Raw genomic sequence first — 19856 nt, forward strand, 5'->3', positions numbered from 1 at the left:
GCAGAGCTGGGGGCAGAGGAAACTAAAACATTCTGCAGTTAATACTTAGTTTATAATAAGTTAATTTCCTGTTTTATAAGTTCTATAATAGTTAATTGCTATCTAAAAAGATTAACTAAATAGACGGGCACCTCGTATTTCTGAAGAGTCTGGGAATCTTTGTCACTAATCTTTTTCCCAAAATGGGGGGAAAAATTAGAAAAGTAAGTCTATAATAAAAATCTATATATAAATCCTAAGTTTCATGCTTGAAATTAATTTAAAGTCTGTATCTTTCACCCTTTTATCAAAATTATTTTTTAAAATAAGCAAAATATTCTGGTCAGGTGTTTTATCCCAACTTCTATAGTCAATCGTGTAAGTGCTAACACCAAGAGAACAAAAGAACACGAAAAAGAAAGGATTGCTTAACTTGAATTATTAGCCTATTGACAGTATACTTAACTTAGTACTTGAAAGTATAAACGTTAATAATAATTGCTACTAATATCCGTTGTGCAATTACAGTGGCACTATTACTGTCTAGTTCTTTATCCTTTAATTAAGTTGTAAAAATAAAAATTCTGCCCCTAGAGGGTAGTATTGTCTTGCCACTTTTATGCTTTCCATTGTAAGTTGAGAAGTGCTGACAGTATGATTGTGATGAATATTGGCATATCTTATCTTTTTGCTAAAAATTCCTGGAAACCGTTTCTAGGCTTTTCGAAAATTCTGCAGCCCAATCATTCTCACTTGTCACTTTTATATGAAACATAAGCTTTTTGAAAAGAAAATTCTATTCCAAATCTATGATGAATATTTTCTGTCTGTAGATAAATTGACAGATTCTAGAAATATATTTATTTGCCTTGCCCTTATATCAGACACGCAATAAAGTCTAGTGTTCATCACTTGTATTAAGTTGTTCAGTCTGGGACACAATAAACTTCATCTACTTTCTGTTTCCTGGAACCAGATGAAAATACTGTTAATGCAAAGAAGGTAGTTTTGCAGATGGGTCTTATATAAACATTAACGATAGGAAGTTAAAGCAAACTAGGAAAACAAAGGTATTTCTCTAGGAAGCAAAGAGTATTAACCCTTTGCACTCGCTTGCTCTTTTCTCATTATCCACTGAACTTTATCCACACTCGACATCCGAGTGCAAAGGGTTAAGTCTTACAGGAGTGATGGGGATAAGACCACCGGGGCTTAGGGACCCCATTTCTGAGGCCTTAGGAAGAGAGGAGGTGAAGGAATGCTGCCTGAGCAGGAGCTGGAAATAAGAGCAGAAGTTAACTGTCTAGTTGGGGGACGTTTGAGTGATCTGGAAGTACAGCAAAGCAGACCCCCACCTTAAAGCTTGAGGGGCCTCATGCCTAAAAAGCCGGGAGTGGCTTGACATGAAAGCCACCCACCAGCGGCTGTAAAGGAAGATTGTAAAATGTCAGCCCGGGAAAAGGGACCCAGGCTCCAATTCTTAAAGAATACCAGGTTAAGTTCCTTCTCTCCCCTTTGTTACTAGAGTGCCTCAGTTAATGGGAGCTAACCTCCCAATAACAAGTACTAATCTCTTTGTTCCTCAATTGAATGGGCCACAGCTGCTGAGTTCAGGTACACTATCTGTACATACCTTAAGGTGTAGTTGTGCTTAGTAATGAGCTATGTGTTCCTGCTTCTATAGATAAAAGAGTAATTAGCTAAGACATCTTATAACTATTAGGGGAGAATTGAAACTTCTACACATTGTATAACCCATGAGCTTTTCACGTGAAATCATTGTAACCTATAGCATGAAAAAGAGAATAAAAACGGGTGCTAATTTTTTTTTTTTTTTTTTTTTTTTTTTTGAGACAGAGTCTCACTTTGTTGCCCAGGCTAGAGCGAGTGCCGTGGTGTCAGCCTGGCTCACAGCAACCTCAAGCTCCTGGGCTCAAGCAATCCTTCTGCCTCAGCCCCCTGAGTAGCTGGGACTACAGGCATGCGCCACCATGCCCGGCTAATTTTTTCTTTATATGTTAGTTGGCCAATTAATTTCTTTCTATTTATAGTAGAGATGGGCGTCTCGCTCTTGCTCAGGTTGGTTTCGAACTCCTGAGCTCAAATGATCTGCCCGCCTCGAGCCTCCCAGAGAGCTAGGATTACAGGCGTGAGCCACCTCGCCCAGCCTCAGTCGGTACTAACTGACTCACGGGAATGCTGGTGGTCTCCTGATCTTCCCTGCACCCTTCACTTTACTTTTTGTGTCCGTGTCTTTGTCTCTCCCATCTCTTGCAGCGCACACTGCCAGGGACCTGGTTATATCAGAGGCATCACGAACCCCCGTTATAGGAGTAAGCTGTAATTATTGGCACAAAACCCAAAGCTGAGTTTTGAATAACTAGTAATTCAAATAAGGTACAGGTTTAAATCATTATAGTAAATACACCCTCCCACAGCCTAAATAGGAAGAAATAAAACAATTGGATTTAGATTTGAAACACATGTAAGCAAGAGAGCGTATTAGTGGTAGGGCCAGGCAGGCACATTGCAGAGATTAACTGCACCTAAACTCTATAATTTAAATTACTTTTTACATTATTAAGAGAGCTAAACTAATTTTTTAAAGTTTTATTTTTAATTTAACACTTGGGTCTCACTGTTTCCCAGGCTGGATTGCAGTGGCTACTCACAGATACAATCCCACTGCTGATCAGCATGGGGATTTTGACTTGTTCTGTTTCTGACCTTGACTGTTTCACCCCTAATTAGGCAACCTGGTGGTCCCTGCTTGGAGAGGTCATTATATTGATGCCAAACTTAGTATGGACGCCCAATTAGCATAGCATGCTACAGCTGAGAACCCCTAGGCTCAAGTGATCCACTTGGCTCAGCCTCCTGAGTAGCTGGGACTACAGGTACGTGTCACCATGCTCAGCTAAACTAATTCTTCCTGTGTCAAGTTCTAGTGTCAACTTTTCTTCATTTCTTCCTGAAAAAGTATTGATATTACTAGAATATGTGAACAATTAAGTCAATTAAGTGCTTTTATTAATATATGGTTCATTCCTTTAGGAATCTTTAAAGGAAATAAGAACACTCACATAAGCAGATGTAGGGGACTGACACATATTTTCCTAGTTTAAGAATTAAAATTCAGTGGGTAATGTATGAGTTCTTCCCAGAGCGTTTGAAAGTAAGTGTTCCAGACAAGGCCCTTGGGACAAACACGGTTGCTGCCTAGAAGCATAACAATAGACCTGAGTTTCTGCATTGAGGCAAGAGCTGCCCAGCCCCATGATAAGTGGAGGCCCAGAGGCCACACAATAAGCACATTGTTCTTTTTTTTGCTGCTTAATCCCATAAGATGGCTGGTTAGTCAATGACGGGTAAGACCCCTCAAGGGAGGGGCGACCTAAGCCACCAGGCACAGCCCACAGCCGCAGGGGATCGGCCTAAGAGGAACTGGGGATGAAAGATGCCCCCTGTGGTGGCCTTGCCCAACCCTGCTAATCTTGGTCTGTGATCTATGCCTGGCCTCTAGAGCAACTACCTCAAAACCTTGAGTCAGGAGACATCTGTGTCCTTAGGCTACGTGTTCCGGGATTTATGGCTATCACTGCCATGCCTGGGTGGGCACGTACAAGGAACTAACTTTGATTTTGGGGGTGTAAAAATAAAATGACTGGTGCGTTCTGACTGCAGTCTTGTAACCGTCTTTGTGTGTGTCTGTGTGTCTTTTTGTGTTCTGTGTTCATCCTCCGTCCTGCAAATGAGCCACAACAGCCAGATATTATCTACAAACAAGGATGTTAAAGGGTCGGTTTTAGTATTTTTATTCCCTCTGCTCTTAGTAGTAAAATATTTAAGAGGTGGCAAGGGATTTTTAACATTATTTAACATGTGATTTGCTTTATTTTCCATTCCATTCCTCCTTCCTGTAAAGATTTAAGAATCTTGCTTTCTGTTTTTCAGTTTAAAGAGCCCTGATTTAATGTCACGTTTTACTATCCTTTCCATTTCAGAACATGTGACTGAACTTTGAAAGATGAAAAACCACCTGCTTCCCCCTTCCCCAACTGGAAAAAAGTAAACCAGCACTGTGGTCTCCTTCTCTGGTTTATTTGTGAGAGGGACCTTCAAATGTGAGCACAAGATAATTTTTTTTCTCCCACCAAATCCTAGTCATTTTAGTTCATTTTAAAGGGATTTACACAAGACCTACAAATGGAATGCACACATAAGAACTTTGTTTTCTTCTTTTCTCTCAGTCATGTGAAGAATTTTGTTTTTTAAAATACTGCTGAACATGGTGAAATAGTCTGAGCTATTATTTTTCTGTACATACCTCATATTCCTCAAAAATGGAACAGGGGTGTTATTAATACTATTTACATTTTTACAAATCATGTCTCCACACAACCCAGCATTAACTTATTTTGTTAAACAAGATTGTTTAAGAACCTTAATCGTGGTGCACATACTGGTCCTTGGGATAGGATTCTAGAGCTGCCCACATTCCTTCGTTCATCTGCAAAGCCAGCATTGTTGCATGCAAGACTTTCATAGTCACACCTTCCTCTGATTGACTCTCTTCTACTGCCTCTCTCTTTCACTTTTAAGGTTCCTTTTGATTATATTGAACCACCAAAGATAATCCAGGATATTCCCAGTTCACATCAGCTGATTAGCAACCTTATTTCTCCTTTGCCATATTTGGTATTTTCACAAGTTCTGGGGATATGGATTTTGTTTGGGGGATGGGTGGGAGTATTATGCTTCAGTGTTCTAATGCAATGTTCTGAGGTGCATCCCTGAGTATTTAGGAGTTTTTTTTTTTTCTTTTTTCTTTTGAGAGACAGGATCTCAGTCTGTCATCTAGGCTACAATGCAGTGGCACAATCATAGCTCACTGTAACTTGAACTCCTGGGCTCAAGCAATCCTCTTGCCTCAGCTTCCTAAGTAGCTGGGAATACAGGTGTTTGCACCATACCCAGCTAATTTTTTAAATATATATTTTTTTATTTCAGCATATTATGGGAGTACAAATGTTAAGGTTACATATATTGCCCATGCCCTCCCTCCCTCCTCGAGTCAGAGCTTCAAGCGTGACCATCCCTCAAACATTGCACATCTCACTCATTATGTTTGTTTGTTGTTGTTGTTGTTTTTGAGACAGAGTCTCGCTTTGTTGCCCAGGCTAGAGCGAGTGCCATGGCGTCAGCCTAGCTCACAGCAACCTCAAACTCCTGGGCTCAAACAATCCTGCTGCCTCAGCCATCCGAGTAGCTGGGACTACAGGCATGCACCACCATGCCTGGCTAATTTTTTCTATATATATTAGTTGGCCAATTAATTTCTTTCTATTTTTAGTAGAGATGGGGTCTCGCTCTTGCTCAGGCTGGTTTTGAACTCCTGACCTCGAGCAATCTGCCTGCCTCGGCCTCCCAGAGTGCTAGGATTACAGGCGTGAGCCACTGCGCCCAGCCATTAGGTTTGTATATACCCATCCCCTAAGCAAATCACTCCCTCTTCCCACCCACCTGACACCACATATATTTTTTCCTATATGTCCACTTAGGTGTTGATCCCTTAATACCAATTTGCTGGTGAGTACATGTGGTTACCCAGCTAATTTAAAAAAAAAAAATGTTGCCCAGGCTGGTCTGAAACTTCTGGCCTCAAGTGATCAGGAGGCCTTGGCCTCCCAAAGTGCTAGGATTACAGGTGTGAGCCATCATGCCTAGCCTGGAGATTCATTTTTAACACTAAAGATAATATACAGTCTCTGTATATTATTGAGTAGTGTAGTTTTTAGACTATCTAGTATTTTCAGTATATCTGGATGAAACCTTTTAGAAAATTATTTTTAATTCAGTTGAATCTCTCTTTACAGATGAGGCCTTTTGAAGTTATTGTTCATTTATGGAAGTAAAGGCTAAGGTCCTATATAGTCCCAATGAATTATTCAGTGATTTTGCAAGTCTGTGTGAAAATAGTTTCAGTTTAAATGTCAATATCTCAATTTTTTGTTTTCACTTTATTGATTTTTATTTTCATTTTATCAATGTTATATATACACATGATAATCCCATCATTCAGAAACAAATTAACTGATGATGAAAATCAATAGGTACACCGTCCCTGTCCATCCCTAGGCCCATTCTCCAGAACAAACCTGGTATAGCTTTTCTGTTTTTAGTTTTTCTAATGGTTACCTCTGTAACTTTAAATAAAACCAGTATGTATTTTCGTGTATTAATATTGACTCATAACATTAAGTATAGTACATGGGTGGAGTGCTTTAGGTAAAGGTTTATCAGTGAGAGTTTACTTGTAGGAAACATAAACGTTAGCTAGCCACATTAAAAAGGATTGTAAAACAGGGAATGCGGGGAGTTAGCTATGCTCCCAGCAAAAATTGGGTCCCTTTAGCAGGGGTCCTCGCAAGGGATAAGGAAATAATAGAAATGGAAAATAATAGAATATAGAAATAAAAGAAGACACAGAGACAAAAGTACAGTTTTTATAAAGTATAGTTTTATAAAGTTGGGGGAGTCAGGAAGTCCTCCAGCATTCCCATGAGCTTTGAGGCCATGAGTAAAGTCCCGCATCAGTATTTACTGGTGTAGTGATCAGTTGCCAGGGGTAATAGATTTACATAATAACAGGTAGTTCATTTTAGGTTAAAAGTATGCCAAAAAAGCTTCTAGAGATCCCTTAATTAACTCTATCTACATGAGCAAACGGTTACAAAATCTTTCTAAGACAAAGTTCTAAGATAAAATCAGCACTTAGCAGAAAGGCTGGGCATGGTGGTTCACGCCTGTAATCTTAGCACTCTGGGAAGCCAAGGCAGGTGGATTGCTCTAGGTCAGGAGTTCGAAACCAGCCTGAGCAAGAGCAAGACCTTGTCTCTACTATAAATAGAAAGAAATTAATTGGCCAGCTAATATATAGAGAAAAAATAAGCCGGGCATGGTGGTGCATGCCTGTAGTCCCAGCTACTCTGGAGGTTGAGGCAGCAGGATTGCTTGAGTCCAGGAGTTTGAGGTTGCTGTGAGCTAGGCTAACGCCATGACACTTACTCTAGCCTGGGCAACGAAGCGAGACTCTGTCTCAAAAAAAAAAAAAAAAAGAAATGTTAAAAATGTTTTTAAAAAAAGAAATATAGTGCCTCTATACTTCTTTATCTAGTTTTTTGTTGATTGAGACAGGTAGTCAGGAGTGAAGCAGGAACTGTCCCTTAGACTAATTGCTTTTAGCCGCAGTTGTCTGTCAGGTGGGTACTCTCTGATCAGTTCTCATCGTGTGGCCCAATACCGAGCTTTGTCGTACAGAGGCCTCAGGCGAAAGCCAACAGGTCTGAGACACAACATCACCATGGAAAGCGGCTACTTATTGGTGAGATGCCCTCCTGTGGCGAGGCAGCTTGGATATGTAAACTAACATGTTCACATATTCCTTCAGGGCAAAGCCCTGCAAAACTCCTGAAATCTTTTATGTCTCTATAGAGCAACATTTCTATAGTGCAATAAGGAACTGGATGCTTGCAATATTGTTGGAAGGACCAGAGGAATGAGTTCCATGATGAGTGTCTAGAAGTAGCTCCCAAAAAACACTGCAGGTCTGTATGGTTTTCCAGGGGAACTGCTACCTCACAATAATGAGAAAGGTGGAGAATTAGGGTTGTATCCACCACACCACAACTGCCTCTTAACAATTGCAAGAATTTTTTTTTTTTTTTTTTTTTTTGAGACAGAATCTCGCTTTGTCACCCAGGCTAGAGTGAGTGCCGTAGCATCAGCCTAGCTCACAGCAACCTCAAACTCCTGGGCTCAAGTGATCCTCCTGCCTCAGCCTCCTGAGTAGCTGGGACTACAGGCATGCGCCACCATGCCCAGCTAATTTTTTCTATATATTAGTTGGCCAATTAATTTCTTTCTATTTATAGTAGAGACAGGGTATCGCTCTTGCTCAGGCTGGTTTCGAACTCCTGACCTCGAGCAATCCGCCTGCCTCAGCCTCCCAGAGTGCTAGGATTACAGGCGTGAGCCACCACGCCCGGCCAATTGCAAGAATTTTGCTGCAGGGAAATTAGATGTCTCCTCAATCATGTGTGCCACCAGAAAACAAGCAAGAGGAAGATGGCTCTCTCCTCAGTTTTACACTCTAAATCTCACATGAGGACATCTAATTAGTAGAACCCAATTCACATCTGGAAATTTAGCTACAAAGAGAGCTTGGGGGAAATGTGGTTTTTTTCACTTTCCAGCCTCTGCATTGTAGGAAGGCAATTAGCAGGGTGGAATGGATGGTGATTACCAAATAACTATACCTACTTATCATCTACCTCTTTGGCTAGTCAATAGGCATACACACAATTCTATGCATTCATAAACAATATATATTGTTTAATATTTTGTATAACAATTGCAATGATAACATGTTAATACAAGAGCCATATTTCCCTTTTTTATAAAGGAGGAGCTATAAAGATCCATCAATCACAAGGTGGTGGTTATTCCTCCTGATTCAGTTACATTTTCACCTTAATAATAACCTCTGTCCCAAGGACTAAATTATCAAGTTGATTATCACCAATACATCTTATTTAACAGACAAATGTAAGAGGAGAGAAGGGCAAATTGGTTAATGTATTAATATAAATGCAGGCAGGCCTTCTTTCTGCAACTGGTCATGAAGTTCTAGCTAATATTTACAACTATCTTCCTCCACTCCTGTTCCTTAGTCCCTTTTTTGCTCAGTCAGCATCTCAACCAATCTAGATTCTTTACCTGGTAGGATGACCCAAAGCTTCATTCCTGAGTCTTGAGCCTTTGTAAATCCTGCCCATAGCTTTCCATCGCTTTTACAATAAGCCTAGATATCTTCCACAATAAGCCTAACAAGTGAGTTAAATATAACATTTCTTCATCTTCCAAAAGAGAAAGTATCACTTACCTCTGATTCCTCCAGGGATGCAGCATTGCCTTTGGTTTACTATTTGGCCCTTCCTATCTTAATAGCTCTTATCCACAAATTAGGGAGCCTGGTGGACAATCTGTAAGTTGATGTCTATCCCAATTATGCATTCAGGAATAACTATACGGTAGGCTCAGGGACCCACTGGGCCACTGTAAAATGGACTTGGACCCAAACCCAACTTTTATCACCTACTCCCAACCCCACCAGCTCTGAACTACAGTGATAATCTGATTTTCCCAGGATTAGTGTTAACTCATGGGCAATATATGAAATTTTTGGTTTTGATCTCTTAGACTCAAGAGCTATTTATGTATGAATTTTTTTTTTTTTTTTTTTTTGAGGCAGAGTCTCGCTTTGTTGCCTAGGCTAGAGTGAGTGCCGTGGCGTCAGCCTAGCTCACAGCAACCTCAAACTCCTGGGCTCAAGCAATCCTTCTGCCTCAGCCTCCCAAGTAGCTGGGACTACAGGCATGAGCCACCATGCCCGGCTAATTTTTTCTATATATATTAGTTGGCCAATTAGTTTCTTTCTATTTATAGTAGAGACGGGGTCTCGCTCTTGCTCAGGCTGGTTTCGAACTCCTGACCTTGAGCAATCCGCCCGCCTCGGCCTCCCAGAGAGCTAGGATTACAGGTGTGAGCCACCACGCCCGGCCTATTTATGTATGAATTTTAAATTTCTAGCTTTATTTCTTTGTGATGAGAATATTCTTATTTTTACTTTTTGGAATCTTAAGTTCTATTTTTTTTTTTTGAGACAGAGTCTCGCTTTGTTGCCCAGGCTAGAGTGAGTGCCATGGCGTCAGCCTAGCTCACAGCAACCTCAAACTCCTGGACTCAAGCAATCCTGCTGTCTCAGCCTCCGATTAGCTCAGACTACAAGCATGCAACACCATGCCCAGCTTATTTTTTCTCTATATATATTAGTTGGCCAATTAATTTCTTTCTATTTATAGTAGAGACGGGGTCTCGCTCTTGCTCAGGCTGGTTTCAAACTCCTAACCTCGAGCAATCCACCTGCCTTGGCCTCCCAGAGTGCTAGGATTACAGGCGTGAGCCACCACGCCAGGCCTTAAGTTCTATTTCATGGTTAATATCTATAGCTTTCATGAGTATTTGAAAAGTATATTGTTTCCAGGGTACTACCGACTTTGGTACTTATCAATTAGATCCATCTCATAAATTATGCTATTCATACCTTTTATGTTCTTACTTTTTATCACTTAGCTGACATGAACCAAGAGAAACAAATTAAAATCTTCTATTAATTTGTCTGCTTCCTAATTGTTATTCAGTGTGTGACCAGTTATACAATTATGAATTGCTCCCTTTAGCATTATAAAGTATCCTTCTTTGTCTAATAGGCTTTGTTCTGATTTCTCTCTTTTTATATTATGCCCTTGCTTTCTTTTTGTTTGCACTTTTCTGGTATACCTTTGTCTATCTTTTTTATTTTCAGCTAACTCACTTTGCTTTAGGTATATCTTGTATACAAGAGTTTGTGATACCATTTGAAAGTCTTTTTGTTTCAATAGGTGAGGTTAGCCATGTACATTTATTTATTACATATATTAATATGACATATTTAGGTTTTTCTGTCACAAATATACTAGGCTCTTTTTGCATGTTAAAAAGTCTTCATGATGCTGCATCCAGGTGTGGTGGGCACCTGTAGCTCAGCTACTTGGGAGGCTGAGGTGGGAAGATTGAGCTCAGGAGTTCGAGTCCAGCCTGGGCAATATAGTGTGATCCCATGTCTTTTAAAAAATGGTTTTTGTGGTGAGGGATGCCACGGAGCCAGGTGGAACTGGCCTGCGGCTCCTGGGGCAGGCCCACCGGCTGGAGACATGGCCCGGGGGCCCGGCCCGTTAGACCGGCCTCACCCCGGCTCAGTCACCATGCCCAAGAGAGGAAAGCTATTCAAATTCCGGGCCCACGACGCCTGCTCTGGTCCGGTGACTGTGGCAGATTATGCCAACTCAGATCTGGCAGTCATGAGGTCGGGACGAGTCAAGAAAGCCGTCGCCAATGCTGTGCAGCAGGAAGTAAAACATCTTTGTGGCTTAGAAGCTTCCCAGGTTCCTGCAGAGGAAGCTGTCTGGGGCTGGTGAGCCCTGTGACATCATCGACAGCAGTGATGAGATGGATGCCCAGGAGGAAAGCATCCATGAGAGAACCGTCTCTAGAAAAAAGAAAAGCAAAAGGCACAAAGAAGACCTGGACAGAGCTGAAGGAGAAGAGTATCCCATGGATATCTGGCTTTTGCTGGCCTTCTACATCCGTCCTGAGGACATTGTGAACTTTTCCCTGATTTGTAAGAATGCCTGGACTGTCACTTGCACTGCTGCCTTTTGGACCAGGTTGTACTGAAGGCACTGCATGCTGGATGCTTCTCTGCCTTTGCGCCTGTGACCAGAATCAATGGAGAAGCTGCGCTGTCTCCGGGCATGTGTGATCCGATCCTTGTACCATATGTATGAGCCATTTGCTGCTCGAATCTCCAAGAATCCAGCCATTCCAGAAATCACTCCCAGCACATTAAAGAATTCCAAATGCTTACTTTTCTGGTGTAGAAAGATTGTTGGGAACAGACAAGAACCAATGTGGGAATTCAATTTCAAGTTCAAAAAGCAGTCCCCTAGGTTAAACAGCAAGTGTATGGGAGGATTACAGCCTCCCATTCAGTACGTTCATACCAACCCAGATCAGGACTGCTGCCTGCTGCAGGTCACCACCCTCAATTTCATATTTGTTCCAATTGTCATGGGAATGATATTTACCCTGTTTACTATCAATGTGAGCACGGACATGCGGCATCATCAAGTGAGACTGGTGTTCCAAGATTCTCCTTTCCATGGTGGTCGGAAACTGCACAGTGAACAGTGTACAAGTCATCTTGGACCCAGTGCAGTGTTCTACTATTCGACTGGTGGCATCCTCAGTATCCATTCTCCCTGAGAGCATAGTTACTGCTTCCCATCCCTTGGGGGCAGCCATGAGTCTAGTCCATCCATTAGTAATCAGATTCCAGTTTGAAAGGGGCAGCTGGATTATATATCTGATTAGTAATGTACATGCTCAGATTGCTGGGGCTCCTGTTAGGAGAGGGAGAAGTGTTGAATCAAGAAGAAAAACAACTATGATCTATAAACATATTTTAATGTAAAATTTGCATTTGAATGGAGTCGCCCTGTTTTCTGTGTTTAAAAAAAATGGTTTTCTTTAGGATGTAATGTTTTCTTGCTTTTCATGTTTCTAAAATTTGTACCCAGGATTTGTTTTAAGCAGGTATGACAAAGTGGTGGAGGCAAATGCCTTTGAAAGAATTCATTACTTATACTTCCCAAGAGAAAGGTGCATGCCATACCATACCAGGCCGTATGAGGAAGCACCAACGTCAATTAAGGGGCAAAGGAGCAAGGGAAAAGCCTAGGCTGGAGCCTTTATTGCTATACTGGTGGGGAGTTGTTTAGGTAGGGGCATCCCCCATTGTGCAGGAAGTGAAAGACAGATGTTGGGCTTTGTGGTTGGATGCTTTGTAATGTGATTTTTGCATGCCCACAAAAGCAAGATTGCAGGTGAGAGCTAAACAACTTTGGCTGTTTGGTGCTGTGATTGATGGATGCTAAATAGACAAATACAGAATTAAGAAAACATTAAACAGTTTCTTCTGATAACTTAGGCTTATATCATCTTTTCTATAACTTTATATAATAGCCTTAGCCTTTGACATTTTGTCCTTTTTTCTGTGAACAATGATGAATTAGTATATTTCCTTTCTTCTCTTTCTCATGTCTACCACTTTACTTGGAAATATAACAGCTTTTTTTCAATTAGATGTTTCTGGAACAGACTTTTCTTTTGAATTCAGCAATTAGGAAGGCCCCATGAAGAATCCTTTTTTTTTTTTTTTTTTTTTTTTTTTGCTGTTCTGGTGTGTTGTAGGGGGAGCATTCTTCCACCTGTTCCTGGTTCTGAAGTGACACTGGTCAGGCATGGAGGCAATAGCACTTTCTTCTAGTGCCCTGTGTGGCAACAGGGTGTTAGCAGTTTCTTCTTTCAGCTAGTTCTAAGGCATAGTTTTACAAATTGCTCCTGGAAGTTTACCCTCCTGGTTCACCAGCCTTCTAAACAAATCTGTGAGCTAACCAAAATTCTTTCAAAAAACTTCTCCTGCTTAATCAGTCAGTTTCTATTATTTGCTACCAAGAGTTTACAAACTATTACCCATGAGCCAAACCATGCTTATTGTTAAATGGATTTAAAAAAAGAGTATTTTGTATTTGTGACATATGAAAATTTTATGAAATTCAAATTTTAATGTCCATTAATAGAGTTTTACTTGAACAGAGACATGCTCATTTTTCTGAATGCTTACATGATGGATATTTTATATGTAAAACTGAAATATTCATAAAAATAAGGTAAAAAAGGTAACTACAAATAATTTTTAATCATATCATTTAGACAAAATAATTTATTTTTAGCCTTTTAGAGAATTAAAAAAATTAACCTATGACTTTATCACTTTTTACATTCGTTTATCGTATCTAACATTTTTTTCCTATTACATTTGAGGCATCATTTTTCAGAGAACAGTGTATGTGTGTGTGTGTATGTATATATATATATATTTTTTGCATACCTTTGTTTTATTTTTTATTTTTTTAAATGCAGCTGTGCTTGGAAATGTATCTTCATTATTGTGATGGCTTTAAACTGCTGATAAACCCAGAAGGGTCTGACTTGGTAAAGTCTTTTTACATAGTTTGAAGTTGGAAAACCTTTGGGCCTTTTTTCAAGAGGTAACCTTGGTCATTTAGTGATCCAATAAAGTGTTCAAAATCAGCAACCTGGGAGAAAATAATCAAGAGTTAGTTCATTAAGTAATATGCCAAAATATAACTTTTAAAATTAACCTCTTAAACCATAATAATATACAACTGTTAAGTTGCTTGGGCAAATAAAATTATTTGTACCGCTTACAGAACAAACTGCCTACAATTTGAGCTTTGGATTCTCTAATGCCAAAATAAATAAAAATAAAAACTCCAGCATGTGGAGACTCTTTTATATTTGTTTTAGGTTAGCTTAAAAACAAAAATTAGCTTTTGAAATTAAGCAGGCTATTTTTCATAATGTGTAACAGTACATGTTTAAAGAGCTATTACAGTGATTTTCACTAGCATTTTCAAGTATGAAGAGTGTAGAATCATGTTCATTTAACAGAGGAGGAAGCTGAGGTTAAAAGAAGTTAAGATGATTATCCACAAGGAGTTTTCATAAAAACATGAGACTGAGTCTTGCTATAATGGTTCCCACTAATTATCAAGATGCTGAAAAATATCTGAAAAGAGATTAAATAAATAAAAACTATTTTGTTCTACTATACATTAATAAAGACCCCCTGAAATTATTGCAAAAAAGATTTATTAAGTATTCAGTTTATCATACCTGAATGTTTAGCTCTTTGGCAATCTGCCGAAGTTGATGAAATTGAAATAAATTATTATAAGTTCTTTCAGCAATGTTGTTGAGAGCAGAAATAAATCTTTTTGCTGATGACCTGTTGCTCATTCCAGAACCATGCTGGGATCGCTCAAAATCTAGGTTCCCAAATTCATCCGAGTAAGTTCCTAGCATGCTTAAAGGGAAGGGAGGAAAAAATTACTCAATGTGGCATAGCTGTAGAAATTCTGCCCTGGGCTTCCAGGTTATAAGAAGAAAAATTTGGAAGTAGCCACAAGGCTCACTTAGCAAAAATTTAAACATGTGTTTATTGAGTGGCCAGTTTGAAATTCACTTTGGTATGGACTGTTTGGAGATAAAAATATTTTGAACACAGTTAAGAAACTTCTAAATTTGAAAAGAGAAATGCACAAAGCACAACATTGATCAACTACAATATAAATACCTACAACATTCTTTCTGATTAAAAAATAAAATTCTAAATAGTAAATTTAGGCTTTTTTGAATAAAAATGTGTTCTAGCTCCTGGTATAGCATCTGGCAAATAAAAGGTGTTTTAAAATATTATAAGAATGAACTAGAAGGCTTATGCTGACTTGCAATATTAATTGTTAGATATTAAAGGACACACCTATTATTGCCAGATCTCTTTTGCTTTCTCTTATTTTCACAATATCACCAAGGAAAGAAATATGCACTTGACAGTGAATTTAGCTCAAAGTCTGAAAACACCAGTTAGACATACAATTAACCAACCTCTCTATTCTAGCTCTATTGCTGATTCTCTGCCTGTACAATGGGACAGATATATCTCACAGTCAGCCTAACAGGCAAAGATGTTACTTAATCAGGAGTTAATTAATCAAATATATACTAGTCACTTGCTAGGCTTACAGTGGTGAACAAAATAGGTACAGTCTCTCCCCTTTAAGGAGCTCATAGGAATGATTTTAATGGGTTACTAACAATAAAGCTTCATTTTGTTCATTTAATAAACAAAGAACCTACATTAAAGAGCATGAACTATAGGGATATGAGTCATTCAAAAGATTATAAAAATGATAAAACAATAAGATGGATAATATAGTATATATAGTATATAGTAGTATATTCCTGAAATATAGTATAATCTTATTTAAGGCTTTTATGATTAATGTACCATATACTTGTTTCTTATAAGAAAGTTGTCAAAAACACTTTAGGTTAATAATAATAGGTAATATTTACCTATTTACTTTATTTATCATAGGCTATCCTGTTTAATTCTCCTAGCAATCCTATGACTTACGGACTATTCTTACTCCCATTTTACCAATAAAGAAACAAAGTCTTAGTAAGGTTAAGGGACTTGCCAAAGGTTACACAACTAATGAGTGGCACAGGTAGGAATTGAATCTGTACTATACTGCTTCAGATTTGAAGAAAGATTTGTAAAATATTTGAGCTAGTTTCCTGAAATAGAAGAGACAATGATCTCTCACCTTTGAAGGTGGCTCTGTTCTCTGCTTCCTAGTGTATTTTCAATTTTAGGAGAAAGCTTATGTGAACTGTTTACTAAATGTAAACATTTAGTTTTTTTAAAAAATGTAAAGCTAGGTGCTCTACTAACTCAGATAAGCTATATCACATTTTAAGATTTTTCTTATTCAGGATTCTGCTTCCCAGTTAAAAGGTAATCTTACAGGTTTAAAACCACATTAAGGGCAAAGATTCAATAAAGCTGAAAAGATGAAAACTCTGAAATGGAAGATGTAATGAATGAACAAAATGATTACTAAGGTCAACTTCACAATGTAATACATTTACTGAGGACATGCTGTGTGTTAGGCATGAATCTGGGCCCTGGAATACACCGGGAAATGAAATAGATAAGGTCACTGCTCTCATAAACTAAGGACAGAATGCATATTAAGTATAACAAACAGAAAATTCGCAACCTAATCTCAACGTGTTTAACTGGGTCTTGATCTTTACCATGGAAATAGTGTCAGGTAAACCTGATCAAACTACTCTTTTTCCCCCCAAATTTTTATGAAAGCAAGTAAACACACTCAGGCAATTCAGAGAAACAATCTGGTAATCTCATGTGGGTGCTGTTAACACTTAATAATGAGACCTCTCTTTTCAGGGGCCCAGATGCAGACGGATGACCTGAAACTAGTTCAAATTTACCAAGAAAGCAACTTTGAGAAGCAGCAGAAACAAATACAGAGTTCCACAAGGCAACAACCCCATCTCCTCTTAGATGCAAAAGCACATTCAAACACTGTCTGACATGAGTATTCAGACATGTAAAGAAATCCTATACCAAGTACAAGCCAATCGTAAACGAACAATATAGCATTTTTATTGAAAAAAGTAATTACAAGGTTGAGCATGGTGGCTCATGCCTGTAATCTCAACACTTTAGGAGGCCAAGGCAGGAGGGTCACTTGAGGCCAGGAGATCGAGATCAGTCTAGGCAACATAGCAAGACTCTGTCTCTATAAAAAATTTTTAAAAATGAGCTGGGCATAGTGGTGGTGTGCCTGTAGTCAGTCCCAGCTACTCAGAAGGCTGAAGTGGGAGGACTGCTTGAGCCTAGGAGTCCAACGTTACAATGAGCTTTGTTCATACCACTGTACTCCAACCTGGGTGACAGAGTGAGACCCCATCTCTAAAACAAAAATCAGTAAGTTTAAAAAAAAAGAAAAAAGAAAAGTCAATTACAGAAATAATTTACTTTGCTTACACATAATGCTCAGATAGGAGAACTAATCTACAGTGTCCGCAGAACAGTGGATTCATTGTGGAGAAGCACCACCAGATAGCTAGTGGAGGCAATTTGTGTGGTCTAAGGCCCACAGAAATTGAGTAATGGTAACGCCTCAAAAAAAAAGAATTTACAGATAACAGAGAAAAGGAGCAGGGTAGTTTGCCTCTTGATTTTCATGATAGTTAACAGTCTATGAAGTAGAAGCATGTGACATTCTTCAGTAGAGCCAGGTACCAGAAGACCCAAAGGGCTAGGGATCATTACAAGGAAAAGGAAACCAAGAGTGGCAATCTTAGCTCCACTCCCACAGGCAAAGTTCAAGTGGAGGATGCACAGAAGGCAAGATGCATACATTCTGGATTGTAAGCCAACAAGTACCTTTTGTTCATTAAGTAAGAAGTTCCTACTTCTGGTTCTTCTTTTTTATAGGAAAAATAGTTAAAATCAAAATTTTCTGAAATATTGGTTGAGTTCAGTGATTTACTTTCCTAGTGGAAAAAAAGATCTATGTTAGAGCAGTTTCTATGTTTCTTAGCAGTCTAGTCTCCCAGGAAGCTACAACAATCAGAAGTCAGGCAGGCATCGAGTATTTGTGGCCATTCCTTTATTTCACATGCTAGTATACCAAGTCTAGGCAGCATGTTATATGAGAAAGTCTAGTAATTCCTAGACTATCTGGTTGCTTATAAATGGCAACTGGAGGGTCTCCAACACAAGAAGGTCAACTGGATAGAGTGAAGCCAGCTTGGTAAAATTTTCAGCTGTAAGATCCTTCAAACCCTAGTGCTCAATCACATAAAGAGAAAATTGATGGTTTGAGCACTGTGTGATGCCATACTAATAACGTATTTAGACATAGAAAGTAATATTTTGGGAATGAGTTGAAATGGTTGATAATCATAAATTACTAATAACTTTACTTATTATGAGGCAGTTGCTTTGGGGCCAGCAATAAAAACTTAAGACCTGTCAATTCTATAGTCTTTAAAGCTTTGAAAGACAACCAGCATAACCTTACGGTTGCTGACAAAATCTAACTCATTGAATTAAGGAGAAAGTTCCTCTTCTTCCATAGCCTCCCTCTAAGGGCAGGAAAGAAGCTGAAGACCTTCAGGAGGTGGCATGGTGCCCTTCTACCCCTATACATACTATAGAGGTAGCAGAGCAACCTCCAGGAACAAGCTAGTACCAGCCTGGGGACAAAGAGACAACTAGGTAAAGTCTATCCCTATGAGGAAAGGGAGAAAAGGATCTGCAGCTCAGAGGTACTAGACAATTTAGATGAAAAGCATTGAGGACTAGACCCTAGAAATACTTTGAAAAGAGTAAATTTGGAAATTTCGTATTTGGGATCCGAGATATGCCAGTTCTTGAGGTCCTGAGTTTATGATATGAGTCAGAGAAAGGGGGATCTGCTCAGTCTCATCTTAATATCATCATCAAAGCTAGCACTACTCCCCAGTTGAAAACTAGGTGGGGAAAAAAAAAAGCTAGCACTACTGATGGTAAATAGTGTTTACTGAGTGTCCACTAATGTGTCAGAACCATATTTGTCACTTTACATAGCATCACTGCATGATACCTAAGAGCACAATCCTTTGTCATGTGTTTAACACAAGACTGCAAAGGAGTATGTAACTAGCTGTGGCAGCTCCAGATTGGACTCTAAAGCCCTCGCTATTTCGGCTATACTCTACCACTTTTATTCATAGCCGAAGGGGAACAATTGGGCAAAGTCGCCTTGTTTTGACAGCAAGCAATCCCCAGAATCAGCAGTTACTAGGGAGGAAAAAAAAACCCATCTATTTTTGAAGAAAGAGAAACTACTTAACAAAATAAAATATGATAATTTTATCTATATATAGATATAGATAAATAATTTTTTTTTTGAGACAGAGTCTCATTCTGTTGCCTGGGCTAGAGTGCTGTGGCGTCAGCCTAACTCACAGCAACCTCAAACTCCTGGGCTCAAGCGATCCTCCTGCCTCAGTCTCCCCCGTGGCTGGGACTACAGACATGCGCCATCATGCCTGGCTAATTTTATATATATATATATATATATATATACACACACACACACACACACACACACACACACAGACACTTTAGTTATCCAGCCAATTTTTCCAGCTATATATTTTTTTAGTAGAGGCAGGGTCTCACTCTTGCTCAGGCTGGTATCTTTAATATATTTTTTTGGCCTTGGAAAAGTAGATTCCTAACAGATTTATATTTTAAGTGCTGTGAGAGCATATTAAATAAAGTTAATTTATAAATTATAAGTTGATGAATTGATACAGTTGTGAAAATAAAGAGGAAACTCTGTAGGTACTGACATATCAGTACCATATCAATGATCTTCAATATGCATTTTAAGTGAAAACATAAGGTATAAAATGTATATGGTATGTTACCATTTATCTACAAAGGGGAAAAAAGAATATACAGATACATATCTGTGATGTGTATTTTATATCAGAAAGTCACAGAAGAAATTGGCAATATTTGTTGCCACTGGCCAGGAGGAAGAACTGAGTAGCTACTAAACAAGGTAGGAGGATACTTTTTCCAGTATATACTTTTTGAACTTTGAAGCATATGCATGTATGAACCTATTCAAAACAATTTTTAGCTAGAAAATAAAATCTACATAAAATAACCAGCTTTACTGATTTAAAAAAATCTA

At 38.9% G+C, this 19856-nt stretch overlaps 1 protein-coding gene, 1 long non-coding RNA gene and 1 pseudogene across 3 annotated transcripts in view; 2 read left to right on the plus strand and 1 right to left on the minus strand.

Annotated features, from left to right (window-relative positions):
* Positions 1 to 19158, plus strand: part of LOC105865988 (uncharacterized) — a 25031-nt gene extending 5873 nt beyond the window's left edge. For both annotated transcript variants that reach the window (XR_001151663.3, XR_012923709.1), the window contains exons 2-4: positions 2731 to 2876; positions 3984 to 4103; positions 16544 to 19158. This is a non-coding gene — a long non-coding RNA (uncharacterized LOC105865988). The remainder of the gene's footprint in view (positions 1 to 2730; positions 2877 to 3983; positions 4104 to 16543) is intronic.
* The window catches only part of MCM8 (minichromosome maintenance 8 homologous recombination repair factor), a 39336-nt gene continuing 29389 nt past the window's right edge, over positions 9910 to 19856 (minus strand). The window contains exons 18-19 of the mRNA XM_076010934.1: positions 14401 to 14590; positions 9910 to 13799 (exon numbers count right to left, since the gene is read on the minus strand). Coding sequence (XP_075867049.1) covers positions 13707 to 13799; positions 14401 to 14590 — 283 coding nt within the window. The 3' untranslated portion in view covers positions 9910 to 13706. The remainder of the gene's footprint in view (positions 13800 to 14400; positions 14591 to 19856) is intronic.
* LOC105865985 (transmembrane protein 183A pseudogene) lies at positions 10587 to 11912 on the plus strand (annotated as a pseudogene).

This window comes from Microcebus murinus, chromosome 16, assembly GCF_040939455.1.
Source record: "Microcebus murinus isolate Inina chromosome 16, M.murinus_Inina_mat1.0, whole genome shotgun sequence".
Classification (NCBI taxonomy): Eukaryota; Metazoa; Chordata; class Mammalia; order Primates; family Cheirogaleidae; genus Microcebus; species Microcebus murinus.